At 43.0% G+C, this 22,670-nt stretch overlaps 1 protein-coding gene across 3 annotated transcripts in view; it reads right to left on the minus strand.

The window, feature by feature from the left end:
* Positions 1-22,670, minus strand: part of LOC137334185 (ERC protein 2) — a 631,578-nt gene that overhangs the window by 53,544 nt on the left and 555,364 nt on the right. For 2 of the 3 annotated variants that reach the window (XM_067998749.1, XM_067998748.1), the window contains one exon: positions 4,374-4,562. The exons of the other annotated variant lie outside the window; for it this stretch is intronic. In XM_067998749.1, coding sequence (XP_067854850.1) covers positions 4,374-4,562 — 189 coding nt within the window. The remainder of the gene's footprint in view (positions 1-4,373; positions 4,563-22,670) is intronic. 3 annotated transcript variants of the gene reach the window in all.

The raw sequence follows: 22,670 nt of genomic DNA on the forward strand, positions 1-22,670 counted from the left end.
GGTGGTGCTGGTAACCTCCTCTGCCACCTCGAGCCAGGCCTTCTTTGTGGCAGAGGCAGGCTGCTTCCTCCTGCCCGCCGGGAGGAAGATCTCTATCCTGCCCCTCCTCCTCACCCCCATCCAATGATACCTGGAGTGAGGCATCATTAAACTTGGGAGCAGCCTTCCCCCTGGGCTGCTCCATGCTGTAATTTTTCCTATTTTCTGCAGCACCAGTCAGTGGAGGACTGCCCCTTTAAATAGGGCTCCTCCAGCTGACAGACCTTGTTGCGCGTGCGCAGTTCGCCTGCCGCGCAGCTTACCAGCGGGAAACCTGGAAGCACAGGTAAGTGGCTCCAATTATCCTGTAATTGCGTGCGGAGCACCCCGATTTCACCGGGCACGTTACCCACGCGCCCAGTCGACCCCCTGCTGAGAACCCGCTGCCCTGCTAATATCGAGCCCATTAGGAGGGATGACCAAAAGCTTGGTCAAAGAGGTGGGTTTCAAAGAAGGTCTTAAAGGAGGTGATGTGGGGAGGTTTAGGGAAGGAATCCAGAACCAGAGTCAGAGAAACGGAGAGTTCTGGGATTGCTGTAGGGCTGGAGGAGGTTATAGAGATGAGGAGGGGTGAGACCATGAAGGTTTAAACATGAGGATGAGAATATTAAATTGGAGGCGTTAAGGAACTGACAGCCAATGTAGGTGAGCGAATACAGGGGTGATGGATAAGCGAGACTAGATGTGGGATAGGATACGGGCAGTAGATATTTGGATGAGCTGAAGGTTATGGAGGGTGGAAGATGAGAAGCCGGCCAGGAGAGCATTGGAAGAGTCAAGTCTGGAGGTGACAAACACATGGATAGGATTTCAGCAGCAGATGGGCTGAGATGGGGTGGAGACGGGTAATGTTATGGAGGTGGAAATCGGTGGTTTTTGTAATGGAGAGGATATGGGATTGGACACTCAACTCTGGGTCAAATAGAATGCCAAGGATAGGAACAGACTGGGTTAACTAAAGTCAGTGGCTGGGGAGGCGGCTGGAATTGGTAGCAAGGATACGGAGTTCGTGGTGGAGCCGAAGATGATGGTTTCCCAAAGTTTAATTGAAGGAAATTGCGGCTCACCCAGGACTGGATGTTGGACAAGCAGTATTGCTTGCATAATATATTCATACAAGTAGTTCAATATCTATCCTATTTATACACAGTAAAGGTATTTGTAAAAAAATGAATTAAAATTCTAAAATAATTTAAATTTATTTTGGTTTATCACTTGGAATAAAAACTCAATAAAATTTAAGTGCTAAAATGGCCGGAATGGAACCATATGAACTAGAATTCAAAAACTGCAATCTTTGCCCAATTTCTATGATTTCAGACTGGAATGGGCTTTTAAGTAAAGAATGGTGGTGTACACGAGCAGGGAAAGAATCCACCCTCTATGTGAAAATGCCACCATAATCTGTATTCACCATCTTGGTCAGTTATGAGCAAGTGGCTGTCTTCTGTAGCTGGAGCTACTGCAACAATATCTGTTCAATAAATTTATCATCACTTATTACTATTCGGAGGGCACTAATTATTGACGATCTAGAGGGAACATTTGGTCTCTGGTAATTTAATGGAGTGCACGCATCCATTTTTTTTTTCCTGAGGATCGAGTGGGGAAGGTGTCTAAAGTCCAGCTGACTAATGACAGAGCATTTGTACAATTATTGCAGTGGTGCAGGCAAGCTCATTATTCCTAGGGAGAGAGGGATTGAGATGGTGAGGGTTGGTAGTTAGTATATATAGCCAGCTTTGCAGGTAGTCAAAGGTAGCTTGTGTACCAACTAGCAGAATCAGTTATTTGCTTATTGATACCTAATTAAAATCTTCAAAACCAACACAATTCTGAATGCCAAAGAACCACAATGTGTTATCCATAATTCTTATTCTTTTAAAAGAATAAAAGGCTGACAAAAATCTTACTTGAAGTTTTGCCCAAGAGTCTACCATTTCTTTGTGCATCAAACTGAAGTTTAAACTTGCTTATATTACACATTTAGCTTTGTAATCTACAAATGGTTGACCTATGCTTCAGGACAATTGTAGTTATTAGCTTGTTCCTATGCTCATTTTCAGAGTGTTATGGTACCTTAAAATAACATGAAATAACTTGGGAATATCAACCGCTGAGTCCAGCACTCTTCCAATTTCAGTGCTGAGTCGAGCACTTAACTGAAATAAAAACTTTATTACAACACTATGCTGCTCTCCCAGTGGGCAGCTCTTCTACCCTCTTCATGTGATGGAAAGTGTGAAAAGACTGCTCGCTGGGAGAGCATTATACTATAGTGGTAACATTTCATTTCAGTTAAACATTTAATTCAGTTCTGAAGTTGGAGGAGTGCTGGAAATGCTCGGCTGAAGTTGGAGGAGGACTGGGCCTGCTTTCCGACATTCCTACACCTTACTACAATTCTGCAGCAATCCTAAAATTAACCCAGAAATGGGAGGACAGCTATTAACATCCTGGCATAGCTGTTTATCGATTACAAAGTCAAGTAAAACAGACAAAGTTTGAACTTATTTATTTTCCCAAAAGAAATTGGCAAATATTAGCGAATGAGCTCAAACAGGATTTCTCAGAACCCTGAAAATTCCTTTAGGTTTTTAGTGTACTAAAATAATTTACTTCATCTTGAGAAGCCTGACAATTTGTGGATATCCTGATATGTTTCCTTTACCTGTCAGTGTTAGTGTCAGGCAAAAGTATGGATTCTATTACATAAGATTCATATCATAGAATGATACAGCACAGAAGGAAGCCATTCAGCCCATTGTGCCTGTGCCGGCACTTTAAAAGAGCAATCCAATTAGTCCCACATCCTGTAAAACATTACAATTATTTCTTGTTTGACAACTTCAACACATGATCAATAAGTCGGTATTTTCAAATAAATGAATGCTTCAATATTAACTTGGACTCTTGCATATGTAATATCAGACACCATGAGTAAGTGGCCCTTCCATTGCAGCCCCAGAAATATCAGAGCCATAGAAGAATGTCTGCAGTTCTTTTGGGTTTGAGTTCTCTACTTGTGTTGCTTGAAAAAATAGACAATGGCTATTGTCTAATAACAAAGCAGTGCTCCAGGTCCTGGATGTTATACAAATGATGGTTTTACAGCAGCCAGTTTTGCTTTCCAACTGTACACGCGTGGCTATTACAATGTTTTGGTGTGCTAATATATTGCTAGCAAACATACCTTCCTGCAATGGCTGTGAAGGTCTGTATGGGCCAGTGAGCATACTAACTGCTTCGTTATCCTGTATGGGCAGGATAAGCTGCTCAGCCTGTCAGCACTCAAAAAAAACCCATAGCTGCCTCCATCTGCAAGCACATGTTCTGCTTTTGTTGCCAATAAAGCAGCCGCAGAAAACATTGTTTTCAGTAGCGAATGGGGCCGCTGCAATTCAGCGCTGTTTACGTTGTCGGTTTGCAATGGACAACGAAGTTCTCGTTGATGACAACCTGGCGATGTAAATAGTGCACAAGGCTCAAGCATGGATCAGAAAGTAGAAGTTTATTTAAAACCTTTATTTCTTTAAAAAAAAATGTGCTTCTTTCTAGAACATAAAAAAGAATGTTGTACACTTTTTTTTAAACCCAGCTACTTTTCAACGTAACCACAACAGAGGGGGGTCTCTCACAGTTATCTTTCATATTATCAGCTTTCTAAAATCAGAATGTGTTTGCATTTACTCAGCTGTTCCCATAGTTTCACGTTTCATGAGCTGTTGTTACAGTTCGTAGTTTCCCATGTGACTGGATTAAAAGCTACATAATGAGCTATTTAATAGCTCAAAGTTGCTTTGTGTACCCACTGGTGCATATGTTCAGATTGCTTAACTTTTATTATTGTGAAGCAGCAAAATCTGAAAACCTCTTTATTTTCAATGGAGCAGTACTTCAATGGATTCTTTGCGATTTACAGATACTACTCAGCACGGTTTGGGTGAAGAGGTCAAATACCTATGTAACAAATTCTCCAACATCTTCTCATTCACAGTATCCATAAGTACAATTGGAATACCATTTTCATTATTTTATACTACAAATAGCTCGGGTTAGTCATAGGTAAATGTTCCATAACAGAACTGGTGTAGGATGCTCTCTCATTCACTCTTAAGCACTAAATTTTAAGCTAATAAAGATTTTCCACCTTACAATCAACTGCAAAGAGCACAGTGATCAGTCTTTGTCATTCTTGATTTAAAGAAAAGGTAACATTTCTACCTGTAAATTAAATATTTTGTGAACGTCTTGCCTTCCCCCAGCTGTAGAATCTCAAGCAATACTGCAACACCCAAAACAGTTCTGTGAAGGATATAATTAGAATATCTCACCTGTTCAGGTGTCAAACTCTGCAACTGGCGCTCCCGGGAAACCTCATCCTCCTCTTCCTCGTTGACTGGTAATGATGGCAATCCTGCCAAGACTTGTGGATTCCGCTCCAGGCAAAGTGTGGTCAGGTGATCGATGTACAGTTTTAATTTGATGCGGTGGTTGAATGCCTCCAACAGTGACTGGATCATCTAACATAAAATGGGATTGAGTTACAACAGATAATTAATAATGGAGAAATACAGTTCCTCATCAGAACTCTCAAACAATTCTGAGTTTCTCAAAACATGTAATCTCTACTCCTTACCCTCCTGAGCAAACATTTATTTTACAATGGATAATCATTAAAGGGGGGAGTAAAGTTGGTTTCCCATATTAACTAAAACACTAAAATTTGTAACTAAAAATGTTAATACAGATCAAAAATTTAGCTAATCTGAAATATTGTAAATATTCATTGCACGTTTAAAAATCTAGTGCTTCTGTATTAACTGTGAAACTTAAGCATGATGGCAACAATTACTGAACCAACAAGAACCGACACAGCATTTGTACACTTAACTATGCTCAATTATAAAACACTGTTTTGCTGATATAAGATGGAGTCACTGACAAATGACATCAAAAATGTTTCAAACAAATTGTAAAACATTTCCATTGGAATTTAGAATAACCTTAGGTCAACAAGATTAATCTTCAAATGCAATTTACAACAGCAGCTACTGTAAGGCCATATTTCACACAATAAAGAATAGATATTGAATTGAGATACACGAGAGTCTCAGTAAATGTTCACAACTATTTCCTTGATAAAGGCATTCAATTTGTACTTTATGCTATTTAATGAATTTAGTATCTTTCCAGGGAAAGAATGGAAACATCACATCACACTTTTTTTCTATATTTCTTTTTAAATATAACAACCAGGAAGATTGTGACTGTGTGTAACATACTTCAGAATGAGTCGGGAGTATAAAAAGGTGAATTGTGTGTATAAAAACCATTATAGGATCCCTTGTAAGATTGGAACATTATGTTTTTACGCTGATTACCATGTAGAAGTTATCCAAGTGCACTTAATCACCACCACTTTGCTGAGACAAAAAAACTATCTTAACTCTACTAATTTTGTTAGGCACACAACATTCTAAATAATCTGAAAGTGTGAGGGATCTGAACTACAATATTTTGCCTTAAGCATCAGATGTAAAAGAGATCATAAACTAAATATCATTGCAAGTTAGTGCTTTAACTTTGACAGGCCCAATTATGTACATTTTATGATCCTGATGTGACTTTCAAATGTGAAGGCAAATTTCAACTAATTAAGCACCACTATTGTACAGTTAACACAATTCAAGTTCCACTATTAAGTATCCCAGAAATCACACAAACGGGTGCTTTGTACAGGTCTTTTTACATTATCCCAACAATGTACCCTAAACACAGTAATATTTATATTTCCAACACCTACATTCCTCATGGCCTCCTTGAGGTGGATTGCCAACTGCAGTCTTCAACCCTCTCCAAGTGATGTAATCTCACAGCATAGTTTTGCTTTGTCCACTTACACCACCACAATGAAAATGGAAGTATAGGCACTTTTATATTCATATTTAGTTCATTCAGATCACAGAAGGGTAGTGCCCATGTGCTGGTTTCCTGTGTTCATATTGCTAAAACAGGCTCCCATATCTCAGTGGTGGAATCATAGACCAATTTCTTTTCACATGTCTATGATACTATCTTCTGGATAAGGGAGCTGCTGAGCAGTGTAAACACAGGGTGCTGGCGCACAGATGCAGCTTTCGCACTAACCAAGCTAAAGAAACACCAATTTAATAACACCTTATAATTGCAACCAACCAGTTCCAGCTGAATTCAAACCCCATTTGTAAGTGCTCTAATTAATATCCCACCACCCGCCCCCAGAAAAATATATTTAGAAATAATTGGAAATTAAGGCATTATGATCTTAACAACTTGCACTTATACAATGTCTTTAATGTAGAAAAATATCCCAAAGTGCTTCAGAGGTGTGATCAGACAAAAATGGATACTGTGTCAAAAGAGATACTAGGAGAAGTGACCAAAAGCTTGGTTAAAGAGGTGAGTTTTAAGGAGGGTCTTAAAGAAGGTGAGGGAGATGAAGAGGTTTAGGGATGGAATTAAAAGAGCTGAAGGCATGGCTGCCAACGGTTGTAAGGCTGGAGGAGGTTGCAGAGATAAGGAGGGGTGAGGCCATGAAGGATAGGAATGTGGGCAGCAGAATTTTGGATGAGCTGAAGTTTACAGAGCATGGAGGATGGAGGATGGGAGGCCAATCAGGAGAGTATTGGAATAGTTGAATCTGGAGGTGAGACAAAGAAATGGATGAGAGTTTCAGCAGATGGGCGGAGGCATGCGGATGTGGAAGTAGGCGGCCTTTGTGATTTTGAAAGCTCACCTCAGGGTCGAATAGGAGTCCTAAGTTGCAAACAGTCTGATTCAACCTGAGACAGTGGCCAGTGAACGGGCTGGAATCATTGGCAAGGTATGGAGATTGCGGCAGGGGCCGAAAACAATGGCTTCCACCTTCCCAATGTTCAAATTGGAAATTGCGGCTCATCAAAGACTAGGGGCTCGATTTTAGGGTCGGGTTACCTGCGGGTTTCCAGCGGGGGGGCCCCGAAAATCCCGATCTCCGATCACGTGACCGGATTCGGACGAAATCCCGGCCACTTCCGGGTACCGCGCTGACGTGCGGGGCTGCGCGCGCAAGCCCCGCTGGTGGGAATCCCGCAGGCAATTAAAGCCAGCGGGGTTCCACTTGAGAGCACTTAACTTGCTCGTTGTGGTCAGTTAATGAGCTGAAGCAGCTGTCAAAAGAGGAAGTGTGGGATTTTACGTTCAAATCAGTCAGTTTCCCACACTGGGGGAAACAGGACCCTTCAAACCAGGCGTGTTGCAGCCAGCAGTCCACGCCGTCCGCCTCGGAGAGGTGGGGCCCCCCAACACGGTGCTGCGGCACACCCACCTGCACAGCAGGAGGGAGGGCAACCGCAGAGAGAGATGCGTCGCAGGAGGCACTACCCTCCGCACAGGGTGTACAGAGCGAGGCTCAGCTTCATGGACCTCTCCGAGGAGCAGTGCATACGGAGGCTCAGAGTCAATCGCCAGGTAGTCGCCGACATCTGCAGCCTCCTTAACGACGAGCTGCTCCCTGATGGACCAAGCAGCATCTTCTTACCTGTCGCCGTCAAAGTCACCACTGCCCTCAACTTCTTCGCATCCGGTTCCTTCCAGGGTGCCACCGGGGACATCACCGGGGTCTGTCAGTCCTCTGCACACAAGTGCATAAGGCAGGTCACCGATGGGTTGTTCCGCAGGGCCTCCCACTACATCAACTTCGCCATGGACGAGCGCAGCCAGATGGAGAGGGCGGTTGGATTCCATGCCATGGCCGGCTTCCCACGGGTGCAGGGTGTAATCGACTGCACCCACATCGCAATACGGGCACCTCCGCATGAGCCAGGGCTGTTCATCAACAGGAAGGGGTATCACTCCATGAACGCCCAGCTCATCTGTGACCACCGCCAGAGATTCCTACACATGTGCGCCAGATACCCCGGCAGCTGCCACGATGCCTTCGTCCTCAGGGAGTCCGCCGTCCCGCCCATCCTGCAGGCACCCAACGCCGGCGACGGCTGGCTCCTCGGCGACAAGGGGTATCCCCTCCACACGTGGCTCATGACACCTCTGAGGAACCCCATCACCGAGCCGGAGCGTCGGTACAATGACAGCCACACTGCTACCAGGTCTACAATTGAGAAGACCATAGGGCTTCTCAAGATGCGCTTCAGGTGCCTTGATCGTTCTGGGGGAGCGCTCCAATACACACCATTCAGAGTGGGACGAATCATAGTTGTCTGCTGTGCCCTGCACAACATGGCCCAACAGAGAGGGGTGCCGCTGGAGGAGGCCCCATCCACACCCGCCACCCACATTGAGGAAGGCGAGGGCGAGGAGGAGGAGGAGGAGGAGGCAGAGGAGGAGGAGGCGGAGGAGGAGGACGCGCCCGAGGATGTTGGACGACCCATGCGCCGAGCCGCGACTCACCGGGATGGTCGCCAGGCCAGGGACGCACTCATACGTCAACGGTTCTCCTAGAGTCAGACACTGCGATGCGCTCGCATCTCCTCACCTGCACATGCGAGCGGCCATACCAGCCCCCTCCACTGAAGAGTGCTGCCAGTAATCCTGCACCCACAGCAGTGTGCCCAATGGGTGGCAGGAGGTGTTCGCCGTCATGATGGCCTCCACGGAACGCAACTATTGCACAAGCCGCGGAAGAATGGACGAGAGGTGGCAGGAGTGGTGAGAATAGACTATTTAATATCTGGAATTCTGACATCATTTAAGAAACAAAGTACAAAATAATAAACACCCTGGTGTATTCCCTTTGTGATTATAAGGCCTTTGGAATTCTTCTCCGGGAACCCCTACGTGGTGCTACCCCTGTGGCTCCAGCAGAGGTAGTGGCAGGTTGCTCGTCTTCTTGCCTTGACCGGGTAGATGCTTTTGGCGGACGGCCCCTGGGTTTCGGTGCCCGTGAGGGCACCTCCACAGACTGCTCCTCCTGCACCGGGGCAGGGGCAGACTCGGCCACCTGGAGAGGAGGCACCATTGCGGGTGCTGGTTGAGAGGTGGGCGACGGGTGGGACGTGGGGACGCCTTGAGAGGCGTCCCCGCTTCCATGTCCCCGGTCACCATCATCCCTCTCTTGGCCTCGGCCCACATCACCCCTTCCACCCTGCTGGACGGCAGTTTGGATGGCATGTGTGAGGCCTTGCAAGGCCACCCCTAGTGTATCCCTCAGCCTGTTGGTGGCGTCGGAATGTTGCTCACCCTGAATCCGTACAGACGTTGTGAGGGCCTGCAAGGACTCGGAGTGGAGCTGTGAGTGACGCTCGAGGGAGGCCAGCCTGTCCTCCACCGCAGACAGTCCCGCACCTACCCGCGACACTGTGTCGCCGGTACCCTCCTGTGCCTGCGCCACCAATGCCCACATGCAGGAGGTGGACTCCTCCATCGCCTGCGCTATTGTGGACAATGCGCGCGGCACCTCTGCCAGCACCTCAGCAATTAGCTGGTGGCCCTCGACGACTCTCCTTTTCTCTGGTGGCCCCCTGGGTTCAGCATCTGGGTCCGGCTGAGCAGAGCCTGGAGATGAGTGCTCCCTCCGTCGCGGACCCTCCGCGGCTGCCCCTGCCACCAGGGTCTGCTCATGCTCACTCGTGCGCAGTGACTCACCAAGTGCTACCCCAACTAGTTGGCGAGGGGGACCCACCGAGGTGCGTGTCTCTGCGCTGGTGGATGGTTGGCTCTGATGTGACGATGCACCCTCAGAGACCGCCATGTCCTCTGAGGAATCGCCCTCCACGCTCGCTTGATCCAAAGACGGACCTGCAAGAGAACAGAGGGCACTTTGAGGCATGTGGACCAACTTGACAGTGCGCCTGATGGCAGGTGATGATACGGTCACTCGCGATCATGGGTGTTGAGTGTCAGCTTTCCCTTACCGGCCGTTTCGGCAGCGACACACTCGCCATCGGCCACCGACAGGCAATGTCGCGTGCGGGCGAGGTCGAGCGCCTCCACCTCTGCGTCGGTGAGCTCCACCACTTGCGGCGGCCCACCTCCGGTGCGTGCCCTTTCGCGGTTGTTCTTGCTCCTCTTCTCCTGTGAAGGCAAAACACAGATGTGTGAGTGGGTGCGTCTTGCATCGTGAGACGCATCGAGCATCGGTGTGGTTGGGTTGAGCGTGGCGCGGAACGGATGGGAGGAAGTGTGGGCCACGTGCCCATCCCATTGCATGGGGATTGGGGTGTGTAGTAGTGTTCGGGTGGGGTCAGGGACGGTGGGTACTTGCGTGCACGGCGAGGATGGTGAATGAGTGGCTGTGAGGATTGCTGATGGAGCGCAGTGGTGGCTGTGCAGGAGGGGGTTGTGATCTGCTTGGCGTGATGGTGGGGACGGGATGTGGGAGGGTGCGTTGGTGTACTCACCTTGCCAGACCTAGTCAGGTCATTGAAGCGCTTGCGGCACTGCTCCCAAGTCCTTGGGGTGTTGCCTCTGCTGCTCACCTCCGCCGCCACCTCTGCCCATGCCTTCCTGGTTGCGGCGGCAGGGAACTTGCGCCCATCCTCAGGGAAGAGTGTTTCCCTCCTCCTCCTCACGCCCTCCAGCATCAGCTGCAGTGCCAGATCTGAAAAACGGGGCGCAGCCTTTCCCCTTTGTTGAGCCATTCTCCCAGACCTCTTGCTTGCAGCAGGAGGGGCTTTGGGAGACTGCCCCTTTAACTGGAGCTCCTACATCGCGTCGACGGTACTGCGCATGCGCAGCCGGCCGGCACGCAGCTGGGGAGCGCAGAACCCGGAAGCAGGCCTTAATGGGTTCAATTATCCCGCGATCGCGTGGGGGACGCACACAATTACCCGTCCGCGTTTTCCACGCTCCCGGAGGACCACCCGCTGGGAACCCGCAGGCCTGCTAAATTCGAGCCCTAGGTGTCAGATAATCAGCACAGATGCAGTGGAGGGCTCAAGATAGATGGAGCTGGGTGTCATTTGTACATGAGGATTCTGACATCATGGGGGAGAAATTCAACTTGGATGTGGCTATTTTTTGGGCATAAAATGAATGATAGGGAGATGCATTTTGGGTTGTGATCTCCCATGTCCGATCTGCCCTGCAAGTATGTCGGTTGCCATATGGGAAGCTGGCTCCTTTTAGTTGTCCAGGGTACTCTCCTGAAACAGGTACCTTTGTACAACAACAACTTGCATTTATATAGCGCCTTTAACGTAGTAAAATGTCCCAAGGCGTTTCACAGGAGCGTTATCAAAAAAAAATTCACACCGAGCTACATAAGGAAGTATTAGGACAGATGACCAAAAGCTTAGTCAAAGAGATAGGTTTTAAGGAGCGTCTTAAAGGGGGAAGAGAGAGGTAGAGAGGTTTAGGAAGGGAATTTCAGAGCTTGGCCTAGGCAGCTGAAGGCACGGTCGCCAATGGTGGAGCGATTAAAATCGGGGATGCGCAAGGAGCAAGAATTGGAGGAGTGCAGAGATCTCAGAAGGTTGTAAGGCTGGAGGAGGTTAAAGAGATAGGGAGGGGCAAGGCCATGGAGGGATTTGAAAACAAGGATGAGAATTTTAAAATCGAGGCGTTCTGGGAGCCAATGTAGGTCAGCGAGCACAGGGGTGATGGGAGAACGAACTTGGAGTGAATTAGGATATGGGCAGCAGAGTTTTGGATGAGCTCAAGTTTATGGAGGGTGGAAGACAGGAGGCCAGCCTGGAGACCATTGGAATATGCAAATCAGGGTCCTAACACCAGTTGTAGGACCCCGATGCAGAATTCAGATACAAATGGGCGGATCTAGTTGTACTATGTCTAGAGTGGCGTAACTAGTACTCCTTAAAGGGACCAGTGGAGACAGCTCAAGAAATGACCACAACATTTTTTACAAGTTACAGTGCACCTGGCTCCACAAAAATACTGCGGGCTGCTGCCCGGCTCAGACACATCCCCCTCCGCTTCTGCCCTTCTCCTTCCCAGGTCTTACTTACGGGCCGGTTTGGCATCGGAGCCAGCCGGAATTCGTCAAACCATGACCGGCAATTTGCACCAGCACACCCGATTGGTGCCCACAGCTCGCTGGTTTCATTCAAATGAGGTCTGATGCCAAATTTGGCTTGCAGAGCCAGGCCGGCAGGTGTGTGAAACTGTTTTGGGTACAAGGCAAATTTCTCAGTCATTGTCCTTGGATGATGTTGCCAAGGGGCAGCATATTGATGGGGACAGAGATAAAGATAGATCCTTGAGGGACTCCAAAGGCATTGGTCCAGGGAGAAGGGGGGAGCCTGGGGGAAAGAGAAACCATTGTTGGAGAATCTCTGGATAAGTCCTCCTGCACTGGACAATGGAAATGGTTGATTGTGTCAATGGATGCAGAGGGGTCAGACGACATTAGTTTGATAAGCTCATCATCATATGACATTGAATAATTAGGATCCATTTTGAAAACTCTATTTCAAGTCTAATGACAATCAAGGTAATGGCTGGTTATACATCATTTTATTGAGCATAACTGCCTCCATAACTGTGCCTGTGAGACCTGGAAAATATTTTTCTATTTTGAAATTATTTAACTATCTTTGAAAAAGGGTTGTTGCAGATTAGTTGGAATGTGTTCATTTTCTTACAGTGACCACACGTCAAAAGTAATCATTGGCTGTGAAGCACTTTGGGACATCCTGGGGTTGTGAAAGGCACTATATAAATGCAAGTTCTTTCTTATTATATGCCAGAATCTATTAAAGATATATCTGCTTGACTGGAGGAGACTGATCTGAATCGTGAGAGAAATTGGAAAGTTCTGTTCCTTGAAGGAAAAATAATAAGTTTTGATTTAAAAATTGTTTTAGGAAACACTTGTCTGCATACTTTCTTTAGAATAGGCAGACAAAAATACTATAAATATAATCTGAAGCTGTAATTAGAGTGTGTTCAGGCATGACACATGCCACAAAACATGTCATTTTTCACCGTCCATTTCATCCAGCGAGACAGCTGCAGGTGATTTTGCAAAACTGGCAATAGGTATGGTATGAACAAAATTAAAAATGAAGGTTATTCAAATTCATGCAAGGGCACTTATATTTTTAAGCATACTCTAACTTTAACGTTCTATAATATATAGATGACAGACAATACAAGCCCATTTACTTCAGCGAGTAGTCATGGTACTCAAATAAATAATCAAATGCTATAAGTTTTGATAATGAAAGCTGCTGATTAGTTGGCTTGGTTAGTACTATAAAGAGGGTGACGACCACACTTCTATCAAATTGACGCTGATCATGGTGCTGTGGGAACAGATGATAGGTTAAAACCTTGATATATATTTTACATGCATATGTGTGTATTGGTAAAAATTACATTACATATAATTTTTTTCTGGAAGAGGTGACTCGTGATTGCATTTTGTATCATCTAATCTTCCTTTTTGTACACCTTAATTAATATCAAATATCTCGCAGTAGGAATGATATTCACTCTAAAGTAGATATCATTCCCTTGCATGCAAACTGCTTTGGTGTTTTAGAATTGGAACAACTGCACTATGTAGATAAAATCTTTGAGCAGGGGGATAGGGACACAGCAGTCATTTTTGTCTTCACCTCATTGGTGGTAATCTTGACTACCATGCCAACCGACATAATAAATGGTTCACACTCCCTCAGGCGCTGTCCCTTTCAAAAACACCCCCTCCTCAAAAACACCCCTCTATCATGGCAAACAATGGCCACATCTCCAACCTCCCTTTCCTCGCCAAAGTCATTGAACATGTCACTTCCCAGATCCATGCCCATGCCTCCAATAACTTCCTGCTTGAATCTCTCCCAATTAAGTTTCTGCCCCTGCCACACCATCGAAATAGCCCCAACTGTGACTATGATCATCTTTTTCGTCCTCCTGGACCTCTCTACAGCGTTTGATATGGCTGACATACCTTCCTTCGCCATTATCCAGCTCTACAATTCCCTCCCAACTCTCCATTCCTCTGATTCTGGCCTCTTGTGTATCGTCCCCTCCTTTCGCCCCACCATTAGCGTCCGTGCCTTCAACAACCTAGGCTCCATGGTCTGGAACTCCCTCCCTAAACCCCTTCACCTCACCTGCATCTCCTCCTTTAAAACCCATCTCTTTGACCAAGTTATTGGTGAGCCCTCCTAATATCTCTGTTTTTGGATCGCCAACCATTTTTTCCCTCACACCCCTGTGAAGCACTTTGGACATTTCTATACATTAAAGGTGCTATATAAATGCACATTGATTTTATTCTTTTCTTCCCCCCTCAGCACCATATTTTCACAACACTTATTCTGTTCCTTCTCATTTTAACAGCATCACTCGTTTCCTTCTCCTCATGGTTGTATTGAGTCTCTTTATTCCTGCACTGAATGAGCTAATTCCAACTCAGTCCCCATCTTTCTGGGCTCAGGACTCATTTTTACTGGTGATTGTTTCTGGTAATTTACTTTACTTCTGGTAGTTTACTTTAAACTTTACTTTTAGGTCTGAAGATGAAATTTATTCTACTTCAGATGCAAGTCATTACAAGTTGGACTCTCTTCCAATATTTTTTATTCGTGTCCAATTCAAAATGCAACTTCCATTGGCAGACTCATGCCTCCGATGATCCAAAACTTATAACTTTATGTATGGAGTGAATGGGTTTGCATATCACAGGATTAACTATTAGCCTTTTACTGAGTGATCTCACACCAATGTTCCATGTATTTTGTCCACAACACGCTCCTGTCCTCTTCAATGGATGGGAAAACACAAAATAACAAAAGCATTTACAATCTTTTTCAGAGTCTTTAAATTGAGCCTGTTGATGTTTATACATAGAGCATGCCCTCCACCCCCCCCACACAGAGTTCTATCTCACCACTGGACTAAGTGAACTCAAGCACCTAAGGTTGCCGTTCAGATAAGCTCCTCATTTCCTTTGATGTGAAGGCCCAGTTCTTTCAGAAAAACGCTTTCTCCAGATTAAAGCAGGCTTTTCCTGTCACAGGTGTTAATTTTGAGACAACAACCATCACCCCAACAGGATACTCTAATAGCAAGTCCTTACAGATAATATAGCTATCTCTCTACTCGCAGTGACAAACTTGAATATGCTGTCTAAGGTTTTAATCAAACAATTTCAACCTGGTGGGGGTCAGAATTCAGGGCATACCATAAACAGAGGCAGGCTTTCCTCTTTGAATCAGAATGTCTCTTCTCGTCAACAGTTGACAATTATGTACACCCAGGGCCTCGTGTCAAGATAAAGGAAATTCTTACAGCAACAGCATACGTAACTCCATTAAAAATCCCAGTGTATTTGTTCAGCTACAATTTCACACAACACAGAAATATTTTATAACATGACACAGAAATGATCCCATGTCCATCACATTTCTCTTATCCAAAGAAAATCAAATGCAAAGGTTAAAAATACTGTATTTATATGCACCTGACAAAATACATGGTTCCATTCTTCAAACTGCACCAATAGTTTTGTGACAACCCATTATCAAAGGCTTGACTCACATTCTAAGCAAAGAATTTTTTTTGAAAAAGTAGAAATTGCAGAACAGCTGAATTTAATTAAAGGTCAAGGATACAAAGGTTCTTCAAACATGTGATTAATTCTGATAAAGAGAGTCACTGTAAACAGCAGACAGTGCGGATACACTAAATAAATCCAGTCAAGTACTGGCTTGTCATATATTCTTTAAATAAACTTATTAAGTTTGCTATGTACATTTCTAGTGCGTTGTGTGAATCATAACTGAATAGTATTTTTTATTAATTCATTTTTTCAAGCTGTTGTATTTACTTAGAAGTAGCTGAGGGCTTTGTTTGAAGTTAAGTCTGCCTGAAAATGCAAGCCCTCCAGGATATTGTTGCTCAGGTGATTGATTCAATTTTTGGAAGGACTACAGGGCCAAGGATTGTGCAATGTTTTCTTCTCAATAAGAGATATCCTTCCAACACCATCATCACAAGCTAGAATGTTGTGTAATCATTGTCCAAGAACAGGAGATTACTTTGACCAGTGGGAGCATTGTGCTTAGCTGCTTTTAGTGACATATCAGAAAAGGACTGGAAAGTGTGAAAACTAATGTGTTGAATTCACAGAACACCACTCACAGGACAAAGAAACTGACAATGTAAGAAATGGTTTATGCCTAGCGTAACCCTACCTTGTCTATACACTGATGATGAAGTACGTGCACATTATCACACATTTACTTCACAATCTATCACAATAATCTCTTTAACCCTGTGCACTCAATATTTTCAACAGTATTTCAAACTTTAGTCTCATTTTTGGGACAAAAGGAGACTGATGACAGCAACTGGTTAAAATCAACATTAGCAGCTCGGTTCAATTGTTCTTAAGTCTAGAATATATAAAGAGTCTGAAAAATTCAAAATAAGAAATCTGTCTTTTAGGTTTACTCAGCAAAGCAAAATTACTTCAATCCATTCTAATTTGATTGACTGCTCCATAAAGTAGTCTCAAAAGAATTGTTCATGGGTTAAGATTCACTACATGCATTTAATCCATGGGTTTATCAGCTTTTATTCAGGTACGCATACTTAAAGGAGTAGCATTTGTAACTATATATCACTTTTATCCAAACCTGTCACTTTCACATGGGGGCAACACTTGATGTTCAGGCCTTTTTCACCAGATTAGTAGGGCAGCTGAAAGATCAACCTAACCCAGGATCAACTACTTCTCCACAGTTCAAAGGCAATGGCCCCAGCACTGGTTAAACCGTAGGCTTTGCTTTGAAGACTTGCCCTCAGGTTCATTAAACATATTTTGGTTAGTTCTTGCGATTTTCATGTTAGAAAAATGTAATTTGACTTTGAAGTATTGCACTAGTTATGATAGGTCTGCTTTACGTTTATGTTAACCCTCTCATGGCTACAAACTTTAAACAATGTGCCTTTGGGACTGCATAATCCTCTGTTGCTATTTCCATTGTATGATTTCTCTGTGCTCAATAAAATGTTACATAGCAACCAGAAATCCCCACTGTAATAAAACCTTTTAAATAAACATAAAGGGGCTGATTTTCCTGATGTTAGGAAAAAGGGAGCAGAGATCGATAACACCAGATCTCTGTCCCTTTTTAATTGCTCTGGGATTTCCAGAGCTTCTCCTGAGGAGTGAGGCAGTGCCTGTGCCTGCAATAGGTTCAAAGAAAACACATGTAAATGAGGTGGGAGGGGGCATTTTCGGCCTCCAGCCTCAATTTCCTGTCGTTGAACCTTAGTTGCGCCCCAAGAAGCTGGTGTTGGGCTTTGCGCTGGGACGTCTCTCAGTTTGGAGCAAATGAGGAAGCCTTGCCAACAAGATAAAAAGAACTCTAAAGGTATGTTCAATTTTTTTTAAAACAATGACCTACTAGAGCTTTGGGTCTTGGGAATTTCTGGCTGCTGTTTTCCAAGGATAGCAGCCAGAACTTCCCAGACCAGTTGCTGCGCTTCACTTTTTGTCCTTGTTTCCAGGTACCAAGCCCTGCCAAGAAGCGGGCCTGTGACCGAGCCATATAAATGACCGGGCCCATCAAATTCAGGCGCAGCTTGGCCTAGACATGTACAGTGCACTTAGCTTGAGCTGCTTGCGTGTCCAGCGCTGAGGCAGAGGAGATCAGGAAACTCTGCTCCAAATTCTCTTGTATACATTTGAAGGTAATTTTTCTCCACTTCAATTATTTTCTTAAATAGCTATGATGGGTGTTGAATATTTCCTTATTTCAGAGATACATAACTTAGTGAATGTAATATTTCAAAGATTTAAATTGATCCAGGATATTTATAATCCTGAATATACTGAAATTTCCTCAAGAGTACCACTCAATATTTTGACAACTTCTATAATGATTTTATCTGAGATGATAACAGTCAGCTGATATTTCAAATACATACATTTCTTAATAAAACATCTGCTGAGGAACTTAATCATTAAATATATGAAGACCAAGATAAGCAAAGGAAATTAACAGTATCAAAGGTGTAACCCCTTAAAAAGCTAACTGTAATTAAAAGTGATACAATATAAGTAATACTGACATGGATTTCTCTGGTGGAAGACAAAGCTCTGTAATAGGAATCTTAGATCTTTATCTCAGTGCGAAATCTGTCATCGCAAAGCCAAGCTTCTATCCAGACTAGTGAGGAAATACCAAACTGATTAAAAAGGCATAGAGAAACTGATCTCCTTCCTGTCACCTAGCTTTAACAAATTTCACAAAAGATTAAAGTAGACTGCCTGTTGTAAACAAAATGGAAAAGGTATAAAACTAGTTTTCCCCTAGATTATAGCTCAGATTTAAGATGGCTCTGCTCTGTTATCAGTTATTTTTCTCAGTTATAGGTTATTACAATCCTTCAAATGTGCATCTTTATCAAAAGGATTAAATATTTTAGACGACTTATTTCATTTAACATGTAAGTATCCAGTTTTCAGATTTGCGTACAAACGAGAAAAAAAAAGGAATTTCTGGCCACAATTACAAATGCAGTACATACTATTTTTTAAACAATATTCTTAAAATATCTTGGTAAAACAGAATATATTAGAAAGCAATACTGCAATCACTGTATAAATTATTACATTTCTTGTCTCAAATAACTATCATAAAGAAACAATTTTAATAGTTTTGATGGTGTTTTTTAAACCCTGTTCCAATTTGTCAATTTTTTAAAAATTAGTTCCTGTTGTAAAATTACAGTGTCAAACCAAGCTGCCATATCTCAACTGAAGACTGCCCTATACTTCAGGTGCCTATTCATGCTAATTTTAACCCGTGAAAATTTCAGACAAGGAATGGTCTCAATATGGTGATTTCAAGTTCTTTGGACATTATATTAGATGCATCAGAAAAAAATGAAACATTTATGGAAGTGTGGAAAGCAGCATGCAAGTTTCAAATTGTTCAATTACAAAATGGTACACAGTGGGACCATTTAAGCTTCACACTACTGAAAACCTGGAAATCAGTTTGGACCCAGACTAGAAATCCATCTGTAGGAGCAAAACAGTCGAGGCAATACATTTTTAGAAGAACCTGGATTCAAAGAATTTTCTCTCGTATGCCCCCTTTTGCTCCAATAACTTGAGAAGGCTTGAGAAGGCAGGAGAAGATAGGGCTAATGGACACTTACCCTGTGCTTTTACATAATGCATGGCTTTTTGTTTGCATACTGAGAATTATCATCCATTTCGAGGTTACTGCTGTTTTCTTAGTATTGTGAAACATGTTTACCAAAAGATCCTATATATATACACATATATATATATATATATATATATATGTGTGTGTTCCACTTTCATACAGTTTTTTTTTATGGTTTACAAACCTGGGGTAGGAATTTATATGTCAGACTATCTAGACATGTTGCCATCTGCTTGGCCTGCATAAAATTGAGATTTAACCAATGTACTAAATTTTGTGCTAATTCTGGTCATTTCTGTCCACTGTCTTCAATTTTCATGAATCAGAATAAAATATACCCGATACAAATTTCTCAAACTGTTAACTAGCTGTGAATGTAAGCCCTTACACATGGACAGCATATCACATTTACAAAGCAACAATCATAGAATAACTATTGCATACATGTCTGCAACATTCCCCTAGACTTTACAAAACATTCCTGCCCCTTTTGCAAAACATCCCTTGATGTTGAGTAAAAAGATGTCAGACAGAAAGCATCTGTCCAAGAGTTAAGCTGAGTGAATGAGCACAGGCAAACTTTTCAGGACACCCATGAAATTAAATAGGATCAGCCTAAATTACTGGCTGTTGATCACTGCTGAAACGCAAGGATCACTAACCAGACCACTCAAAATCTAAAATAATCACAAACATCGACCACTAACCAGACCACTCAAAATCTAAAATAATCACAAGCATCGACCACTAACCAGACCACTCAAAATCTAAAATAATCATGAGCAGTCATGCACGCTAAACAACTTAATTTAAGTCTGTTTTAGGCACACTGTCTGACTATGGCCAATGAGCTGAATAAGCCAGACCACTGTTGCAGAAACAAACTAACTTGCATATATTCAAATATAGCTGAAAACAAAAAGGTCATTCGTTTACAGCAGTTTGAAAATTAAAATATTAATCTTTTAAAATCTGAAAAGTTAATTTTTCAATTAAGTCTTTTTAGTCTTCATTTATAAACATAGCATTTTAAAAGGGTAAACTTATATTACAATATTGTATAGGCTCCATTTGAAACTTTTGTCCTACAGCTTCTGGATTCTTTGTGTATAGTATAAATTTAAAAACCAAAAACAATTGAATTAATTAGTTCTAGGGTATCATAATAATAGGTTAGTGGAACATTGGTGCTTGTTCTCAGCTTTTCCAACAACCGTCATAATTAAATTAGTATTTTATACATCTATTGGTTATATTAATGACACTGTCAAATAGACAGGTTATCTAGGGTACCCCTGCTCCCTCCCTGGTACATCACCATTTATTTTAATGCCGTCTACCCTGTGAACATGATGTCAAACGGCCAGACATCCAGACACTTCACAAAAAACCCTAAGATGACACCAATGTTTGATAAAAGCAGTTGAACATCAAAACCTTTGAAGTCAATCTGCAAATCCAATCCACTCATTTAGCTAGCAGACAATTCAAAGCCGAATTACAGCATTGCTGGAGACACTGTAGACAATCTTGTTGAATGGTGAATCCTCTTCATCTGGTAAATATATACAAAGCATTTGCTATCAAGTCAGGTGTCAGTATTATGGTTTTTCCATCCCAATGTTTAGAAATAAAGGCTTGTGGAATATGAACCGCAAATCCCCCATCTTAGATTTAAATAGGATCCTTTAGAATGTGAAAAGCTACGAGACAGACCTACACATTTAACAGAAAAATCTATCATTTCTAAACAGCGAAAAGGAGTGTTACTTCCACTCTATATTCCAACCTGTATGTAAAATAACATTTTTGTTTCACTTCTATTTGTGAACAATTACAAACCTATTGTTCCTATACTATATATTGCTTACAAAAGTAATTGATTAAGTTTATGTCCAGCATAAAACTCAGCATAAGTTTGTTTCTTTGTAAACATAATACATTATCCTCGCATTATAACCACTTTGCAAGCATCAGATGTTTGAATTGTAAATTCTAGGTACACTGCAAGCAAAGAAAGAGAACTTGTCTTAATGCAGTGTAAGAAATCTGAACACGTGGAATGAAGGAAAATGATAAATACTGATTGTGCAAAAAATCATCAATGACTTTACAGGAGGTGCGAATGATTTTTTAAGTTTTGGTACTGAAATTGCCTTAACTAATTCTGGGCTCAGTGCAGAGCACGAGTTTGGTAAACAGAAAAGTTAAAAAAAAATAAGCAAAAGAAAAAGGGGTATCTGTGACCTAATGGCTGAATTCAATGTGAGGGATGGGGTGTGGCCAGGATTCAGCACAAGCTGGGGCAGGTCAGAAGATACCTTGATCTGACAAGCATCTGCTGTTTATTCTAGGTCAGAAGCTTAGAAGCCCATTTTAGAAAACAAAATTCTAGAGACAGCCTGTTCAGCTTAAAAGGTATCCTTATGGGAAGTGAATTTCCTCAGAGCTTCTCCTGCTCTGCCATCCTAGCTTCACTGGAAATGCGGCAGAAACCCCGTTTACGCAGGCAAATGGGGTTTCCATCGCACTTCCAGTGAAGTTATGGCTGCGGAATGGGAGAAACTCTGTGGAAATTCATCCCCATTGTTCTTAAATTTCAAAGTAAATATGTCTATAAGTGATGCTGAGGCCCTGAAATTCCATAGGCAATGATCTTGATGGTTGCGCAAGGATCACACCTCCTGGTGCCCTCCAACACCCATCCACCAGAGCTTCTGGGTCAGTGGGAGGGCACCTCATTTATATGGGGCTAGTGGGTGAAAATATCACTTGGGCACTACTTGACATCCCCTGCCCCACACGTCAGGAAACTGGGATGGCCGCCCACCTGTGGTGGAGCGTAAGCTGCCCAGGTTTACCCACCACTCCTGCTACTGCTACTATGATCGAGGAAGTAATTTTCTACAGGAACCCTGCCTCTGGTCTGTCATTTGCCTTCAAAGAGGCAATATGAAAAATGGCAGAAACAGCGAGACCCTAAAGAACTGGGTCAACTCAGTTTCCTTAGGGGCTCCGCTGGTCTCCTGCCAAAATTATGGCTGGAGACCGATAGACCCCAAAATACCACATGGATTCTATGAACTCAAGATACTGTACAGAGTTTCCATAAATATTCCAGATGAATCTTTTACAGCTGCACTGCTTTAACATTATTTCACCTGCAGGACAAAAATAAAAATTAATTAAACCTTTTATAAAAAAAAATCTTTAACTAGTCTTGTTTAAAAACACTACATTCCCTTTCAAGGCTATTATCGCAGCATGACAAATATTTCACAATTTCTTAGAACTGTTGTTCATCAATCTTAAATATAGGGTTACCCAAGAGAACCATTTGCGATTTCAACACAATTACTAACAAAAATGCTTAAGTAACTGGATGGCATACAGTGGAGCCAATAATGTAATGGCAGCACTCCAGCCACTTAGTGTCTTTTACTATTAGGCACTATAAGGGAAGGTTGGTTATTTTAAAAAAATCTGCATGGCCTTGCA

The sequence above is a fragment of the Heptranchias perlo genome, chromosome 17 (assembly GCF_035084215.1).
Source record: "Heptranchias perlo isolate sHepPer1 chromosome 17, sHepPer1.hap1, whole genome shotgun sequence".
Taxonomy (NCBI): Eukaryota; Metazoa; Chordata; class Chondrichthyes; order Hexanchiformes; family Hexanchidae; genus Heptranchias; species Heptranchias perlo.